Raw genomic sequence first — 7,521 nt, forward strand, 5'->3', positions numbered from 1 at the left:
GAACTGACATTTCTCGGAGGGAAAGGAGTGTGTGTGTGGTGGTGCGGGAAGAGACTGGACAAAAATCCTACACCTGTGGATGAGGACAGTGGGGGGGGGAGGGGGTAAGGGCAGAGGGTAGGGTGGGAACTGGGTGGAGGGGAGCTATGGGGTGAAAAAAGAGGAACAACTGTAATGATTTGAACAATAAAGATTTAATTTAAAAAAAGAAAAGTTAAGGGTAATCCCAGACATTCTAGCTTAAAGTACTTGAACTCACTTACATTACAATATTTATTACTTACTTTTTTTTTCTTTTGTCATCTTTTTTTAGAGGGCAGCCTAACCCCGTAGTTCTTAACAGTAGAGGAGGGATGAAACATCTTGTGTTGTGAAAAAGCATCCCCAGATGATGCTGGTAGACTTCCTGTTTCTGCTCTAAAATAGACATGTTAACTTTTAACTGTTGGCACAACTAGTGAATTTTTTCCACTCCATAGGCTGTTGATTCTTTTTTTTTAAGAAACTTTTTAATTATGAAAAACATACAGAAAGTGAAAAAAACTAATAACTAAACACCCATAAACTAGATTCAGCAAATGTTGCCATAATTGCTATATTTCCCGCTGAACCATTTCAAAGTAAATGGCAGAAGTCATGAGACTCTACCCTAATACTCCAGCATTCATTTCCTAAGAATGACATTTTCACACCTAAATATTAACAGTACTTCCCTGAGAGTATAATCCATCATGAATCTAGGCTATATTCGGATTTTCCCTTTATTCCAATATCTTTTTATTCTTTTTTATTTTTTTAATTATTCGAACAAACAAAGTTATTCCAATGTCTTTTTAGTTGCTTTTGTTCAAACACACTGCATTTTCCAATTATGTCTCCTTAGTCCTTTCATTCAAGAATAGCCTCCCCCAACCCTTTCTTTCCCAAAGACACTAACTTTTTTTAAGATACCATGCCAGCTGTCTTGTCTCACACTCTAGATTTGTCTGATTGCTTCCTGTGGTTTAATTTGTTCTGCTCTGAGTCTGGCCCTGGTATTACTTGGAAACTGAAAAACTAAGTCTGGAGGTTGGGCTGGGTTCAGGTTAACCTTTGGCAGGACTGCTTCACAGACGGTGCCTACAGAAGCCAAGTCACACTGGAACTGTGTGCTAGGATATCACGTCGTCCCGTTGTCAGGATGCTGAGTTTGACCTTTGGTTATCAGGTGACAACCAGAGTGTTTTTTTCCCATTTCAATTTAGAAGTCATCTTAGGGTCACCCTTTGGCACCGTTTGTATACCTTATTTCCTCACCAGCCTTTTACCTGATAATTTTTGTATCCATCCTTCTCTGAATCAGAGATTTGATTGGCAGTGGCAAAATGGTGGTTTTCAAATTATTTTTACTTCTCCATTTATTAGATGGCATTCTCTTCTGAAGAAGAGCTTTTCTTCATCAGCTGGAGATATTTCTAGTTTTTCCTAAAAAGGTAGGATACATGCTTAGTTCTTTACCATTTTCAAAGTAAGAAGTCAGGGTAATAGTTATGGCAAATTATCTTTTTTTTTAAAGTAGATTTTTGCTTATTTGTTGAAATGAATTTTAGTCATCGTTTAAATTATAACACCTGTGGCCAGGCTCTCATGTTACCAAACTGTAAATGAAATGTATACAAGCAGAATTATAATACTGTCAGGGAAATCTGAAAACTGGATGTCTAATGATATAAAGGGATGTTTATTAGTTGGGGTAATGTTATTGTGGTTATTTTAAAAAGTACAAAAGACCTTATTTCTTAGAGATGACAAACTGAAGTATGTACTGATGAGATAAGATTTACTTTGAAATAGTTCATGGATGGGTGGGAACAGGAATAGTTGAGGGTAGAGATGAAACAAGCTTGGCCACATAGTGGTAATGATGGGTGATTAGGTCTTATTATACTATTCTTTCTGTGAATGTTTCAAAAATTTCCTAATAAAAGCTTTTGTAATTATTTGAGTTTCTGTGGATATTTGCAGTTCAAATTTAATAACACATTTTTCTTTACTTTGTATTTATAATTTTATCTATTAAAAGCTTATTTTGAAGGAGTGTGTACACCTTCAACTTTGCTGATCTAAAGCCAAAAATTAACTAGTATTGAAACTTATACAGCAATTAATTTATTAAATGGAAATAAATATTTGTTATGGGGTGGGGCCACAACATTAGTAACAAAGAAACAGAATTTCCGGAGGATGAGGCCCAGAAATCAGGATTTTAAAAAGATTCCCAGGTGATTCTAATGTGCAGCCAAGGTTGAGAACCACTGTTCTAGTGGGTCAGCTTTCTTCATGAAGAGTCCACTTTCCCATAATAGTGCTCTTATATTTTGTGTACCATCAAATATATTGACAAATTGTTAAGTGTATTAAATGTTTATGAATTGGTCTGGCTGTTGTGAGTGGTTGAGCACCGACCTATGAACCAGGAGATCACGTTCGATTCCTGGTCAGGGCACATGCCCAGGTTATAGGCTCCATCTCCAGTACTGCGCATGTGATTCCAGCTGGCTAATGACTCACTCTCATCATTGATGTTTCTATCTCACTCTCTCCCTCTCTGAAATCAATAAAAACATATTTTTAAAAAAACAAAGAAAAATGTTTATGACTTGGTGTTTATGAATCACCAAATATTTTATATACTGCTTCCTCCCAAATAAATCCTCCAGATTTTGCTTTTGAAGTTGGCACTACAAGATCCATGGGAAATAGAATCAAATGAAATACTATTTAATGAAGAAAAGTGCACTGTGCAAATATTTATTCTAACAATAACATATTGGGGACAGTACTACCATGAGTGTGAACATGGTCACCTGATGGGCCGTACTATTTGTGTAAATTTTCTATACACAGATCCAAAACATTCACAGATGCCATAGTTTCCACAGCCTCACACACACACCCTTCTTGTACCACAATATCAAACCACAAGAATAAATGATTTAATTTTAATCAAGTGTTCTCCCTACTTTTTAGGATGGCTGCTGTTTTTCTAAGGTCAATAATATTACAAACCATAAAGACTGAAAATAACTGTCTTAGAAGATGTTTGGGTAAATACATCATGCAAAAGATGGCACTAGCACAATTGCCCCTTACTGCTGTCCCAAGACTGTCCTACCTAATCCATGCAAAAGCTTTTAGTACTGTTGAAGACTCCCAGCATGAAAGAAAAAAGAGAAAAAATAATGAAACTGATTTTAGTAACATTGGAAGAAAAATTAGTGAGCGAATCATTCATGTATTTGATGAGAAGGGCAATGATTTGGGGAACATGCACCGAGCAGACGTGATTCGACTTATGGACGAGCGAAATCTGCGACTTGTGAAAAGGAAGCCCAGCACAGACCCTCCCGAGTACCAGCTCATGACAGGCACACAGATTCACCAAGAGCGGCTGAGACTGAGAGAGAGGGAAAAGGCCAGACCTAAGACTGGTAGGTAGTTTGCTCTTTGCCCCTTGAATTCCTTAAGACTATAATCAGCAGTTTAAATTGGGCATTTGCTACGATGCCTGTGACAATGGGTTGAAAAACGAAAATTCAGTTTCACCAGTTTCCGATGCTTTTTTCACCCCTCATTTCTGTTCCTTTTTAAATTTTCCTTGTATCCTGTGTCGATCACCTTTTTATAAACCTATGTAAAATGGGGAAAAACAAGGTAAACACCACCAAAATAGGAAATCTTTTCCCTTTCCTCTTAGCTTTGTCTCCTAATGCCCCAGCAGGCAGAGTAACTGATGGGTGTAATGTAATGAGACTCAGAAGAGATAGATTCAAGTTCCTATTCCTCTCCTGAACCACTCATTTACCCTCCTTTAAAAAAAAAAATCTCATCTCAAAGTGGAGGTGTTTGGCTAATTCCCCAGAGGCACTTTTTAAACTCAGAAGTGATTCATAGAGCATCTATGCCTGAGTATTTTGTTAAAATACTGGTAGTAACACTTATTTACATATTTTGCCAATCACCTTACAAGGCATTAATTTTGGTTTTTCATGACTTTTAATTATTACTGATCATTATGAAAGGTTGTTCAATGGAAAAGGCACTGGAGTAGGGGTCAGAAGACTAAGTCCCAGTGAGGTTGTGTGTCTTAAGAAAGTCACACGTAGTCTGTGGCTCTGTTTGTACCACACTTAACATGTTGCGGACCAGTAGTTTTATTGCTAGCTACACCCAGAGGCCAGATAAGTTTCCATTGAACGAGTACAAAAAATGTTTTACATAAATGTTAAAGGCACGCTCTAAAATTAAATACCCATTGCACTTTGAAGTTATTACATGTTCTTACAAGCTAATATCTTTTTAAAGAATTCTCGTGGTTGGCCATAAGCCTTAGAACAGAAAACACGAGAATTCTCGTGATCTGTCCGCAATATTTAACAAGGATGCTGACTGGAAAACAGATTTTCAAAAGAGGCCAATGAGGAGCATAAGGTCATCAAACTATGTCTATGAAAAAAAATTGACAGGTTGGAGAAGACACCTTGCTGTGTTCAGAGATTGTCAAAGCCATGACTTTGTCCTGATAGGAAACTAGGACCAACTGATTGTGGCTTTAAGGGAGCAAGAAGGTGTTAATAGAAGAACTCTTTTTTAGAATTACCTTTATTTTGGAAATTAGAAGCAGAAAAATAAGCAACTCTTATACAAAATAAACAAGCATTAACATTGTCATACTCCAGATTTCTTAAACAAAACATTACAGAAAAGTTGAAGTCCTGTGCTCCCTTCTCCTGTTCCATCCTTCTTCTCCAAAGGCCCCCACTCACTCATAGACTCAGAGTGTAGATCCAGTCCATGTTGTTAAACTCATTACAGATACAGTCACAAACAGTATATAAATAATTTTGTATGCATAAAATTATAAAGGGCACACTATTGTTTTCAAGATGTTTATATAATAGCTATAGCTAAATATAGTTACCAAGTGACTTTTCATCATAAGCATGTACTATAGCTTTGTTAGTCCAGTTCCCTGGCCATTGGGCTTGCTTCTAGTTTTCATTATTACAATGGGTCTATGCATGTATCAGTATCTCCTTGTGCATGCTCAGTTCCTATGGGGCAAATCAGCATGCAGTATATGAATATTTCTCTCCATTCTCACCCACACTCGGTACTGTCAGACTCTAATTTTTGTCATGCTTATGGGTGAGAAGCCGTATTCTGTTTTAATTTGTAGTTCCTTTCACCAATTGAGTTTCCTCTTCTACAAATTGCCTATTCATATTCCTTTTTTCTTTCTTTGATGGTTTATTTTTCTTCCTGATTTATAGGATTCTTTGTTCTGTATGAAGCAAAAACCTTATCCTAGTTAGATTTTTCACTTTTGTTTTTCCCTTGTGAAGTCATAAACATATCCATTCTTTTCTACTTGTATTAAAGTGTTTTTTTCCTACATTAAGATAGTACATATGGGGAGATTTTTGTATGGGTTAAAACCGAACTTTTCCTCCCATATGAAAACTCTCAATTGTCTGAATGCATTTAATGAGTAGTCTGTTCCTTCCCTGTAAAATGATATATATATATATGCCTTATATGCAAATTGTCCCCTTGGGAGTTCAACTGGGAGACCTGGAATTTGATCGCTCGCTATGATGGGTGCTGACCACCAGGGGGCGGTGCAGAATGAAGGAAAGCCCTGGCTGGCTGCCGGGGAAGGGAGGACCCAGCTGGCAGCCAGAAGGCCCCGATCAGCCCTAATTGCCAGCCAGGCCTAGGGACCCTACCCATGCACGAATTTCATGCACTGGGCCTCTAGTTTTCTAATAATTGTGATTTCCAAAGTAGATTGAATGAATGAATGCAGGATAGTCTGGATGATTCCACTGTAGCTAGGAGGGTATCACAGAAGAATAAGATGACAATAGTATTTCCCAGACCGATCCACACCCAAAAGAAAAACAATAATTAAGTTTACTATAAAGTTAAGCTTGTTCCCTTTAAAGGACCATTCTTTTCATGTTCTTTCATCAAATGATGACAATAAATGGAGACATTTTATATTTAAATGCCCTTGACAGGCAAAAAAAATGGTACCTGTTTGTCTCCTATTTTTAAAAAGTGTTTAATGGTTTGTAAAACTAGTCATGTGAGAGGACTGTTAGGGCTGCTGTGGCAACCTAAGATTTTCTGAATTATATGTGGTGATGTTAGTCTAATAACAGGGTAATAAATGGTCCTAGCACCAAGTCTCACTGTTTCAAACTAGGACCTACTCTGACAAAGGAACTAATTTTTTCTTCAAATATTGGACAACATGATTTGGACACAAAGAGTAAACAGATTCAGCAGTGGATTGAGAAAAAGTATAAAGTTCAAGTTACTATAAAGAAAGCAAAGAATGCAGAAGAGCCAGAAAATAAAATGGTAAGTAAAAACAGTAGTAACTGTTTTTTGTTTGCTGATCTAAATATAAAAAAGCAAAGTAACAGTAATTCTATTAGTGATAATAGCTTTCCAATTTGTTTTTCAAGATGCAAGCATACTGTATATACATTACGTTTTCCATTGTAGCATATTTTGCCATGTGAAAACATTCTACATCATAATTTAAAGACTATACTACCCTATTTTACGAATTGTAGAATATCTAACATTTAACTAGGAAAACTAGAAACTTTTCATTTTTTAAAGTTTGTTTCCTCTTTATAAATGCCTACACGAAGCATCATATTTAAAGGCAAATTGTCTTCAAGAAAGTGTGTATCTGTTTACAATCCCAGGATAAGTTCATGGCATATCTATTTTGCTTTCTTTTTTAGTTAATCCTCACCCAAGGATATTTTTCCATTGATTTTTAGGGAGAGTGGAAGAGAAACATCGACGTGAGAGAAACACATTGATTGGTTGCCTCCTGCACGAACCTGGAATCAAACCCAGGACCTTTTGGTCTGCAGGCTGATGCTCTAGCCACTGAGCAAAATCGGCTAGGGCTCTATTTCGCTGTTAGAGTTAGTTAGCTTATCAGCTAAAAGGCAGCATCAGCCCAGTGGTGGTCAGCCCTAGTTCCACGTTAGTATCACTTAAGCTAGATCCCGACCAACTGACCCAGAATCTCTAGAACCAGTGTATTTTTCTAATGTCCCAAGTGACTGTGAGTGAGTGTTGGAAACTGCACTGGGCTAACAATCTGGGGGATAGGATGATACTCTGCCAGTACCCAAACCCACTGCTTTATACTTGGTTTTGCAAGAAGAGATAGCTTGGGGCTAAACCAGGGGTGGGCAAACTTTTTGACTCGAGGGCCACAGTGGGTTCTTAAACTGGACCGAGGGCCGGAACAAAAGCATGGATGGAGTGTTTGTGTGAACTAATATAAATTCCAAGTAAACATCATTACATAAAAGGGTACGGTCTTTTTTATTTTTTAGTTTTATTCATTTCAAACGGGCCATATCCGGCCCATGGGCCGTAGTTTGCCCACGGCTGGTTTAAGGTCTCTGTGCCTGAAACAGGAATGAAGACAAAATATTTATTTCT

General features: G+C 37.3%; 1 protein-coding gene across 3 annotated transcripts in view; it reads left to right on the plus strand.

The window, feature by feature from the left end:
* Positions 1–6,824, plus strand: part of MTIF3 (mitochondrial translational initiation factor 3) — a 15,015-nt gene extending 8,191 nt beyond the window's left edge. Inside the window, exons 1-3 of one of the 3 annotated variants that reach the window (XM_015564897.1) lie at positions 824–1,472; positions 3,010–3,470; positions 6,251–6,824. In XM_015564897.1, the coding sequence (XP_015420383.1) occupies positions 3,011–3,470; positions 6,251–6,555 (765 nt within the window). In that variant the 5' untranslated portion in view covers positions 824–1,472; position 3,010 and the 3' untranslated portion in view covers positions 6,556–6,824. Of the gene's footprint in view, positions 1–823; positions 1,473–3,009; positions 3,471–6,250 lie in introns of those variants that run through there. The other 2 variants (XM_015564891.1, XM_015564900.1) reach the window with 2 other exon arrangements.
* The last annotated feature ends 697 nt before the right edge of the window (positions 6,825–7,521 follow it).

This window comes from Myotis davidii, unplaced genomic scaffold, assembly GCF_000327345.1.
Source record: "Myotis davidii unplaced genomic scaffold, ASM32734v1 scaffold152, whole genome shotgun sequence".
NCBI classification, from domain to species: domain Eukaryota; kingdom Metazoa; phylum Chordata; class Mammalia; order Chiroptera; family Vespertilionidae; genus Myotis; species Myotis davidii.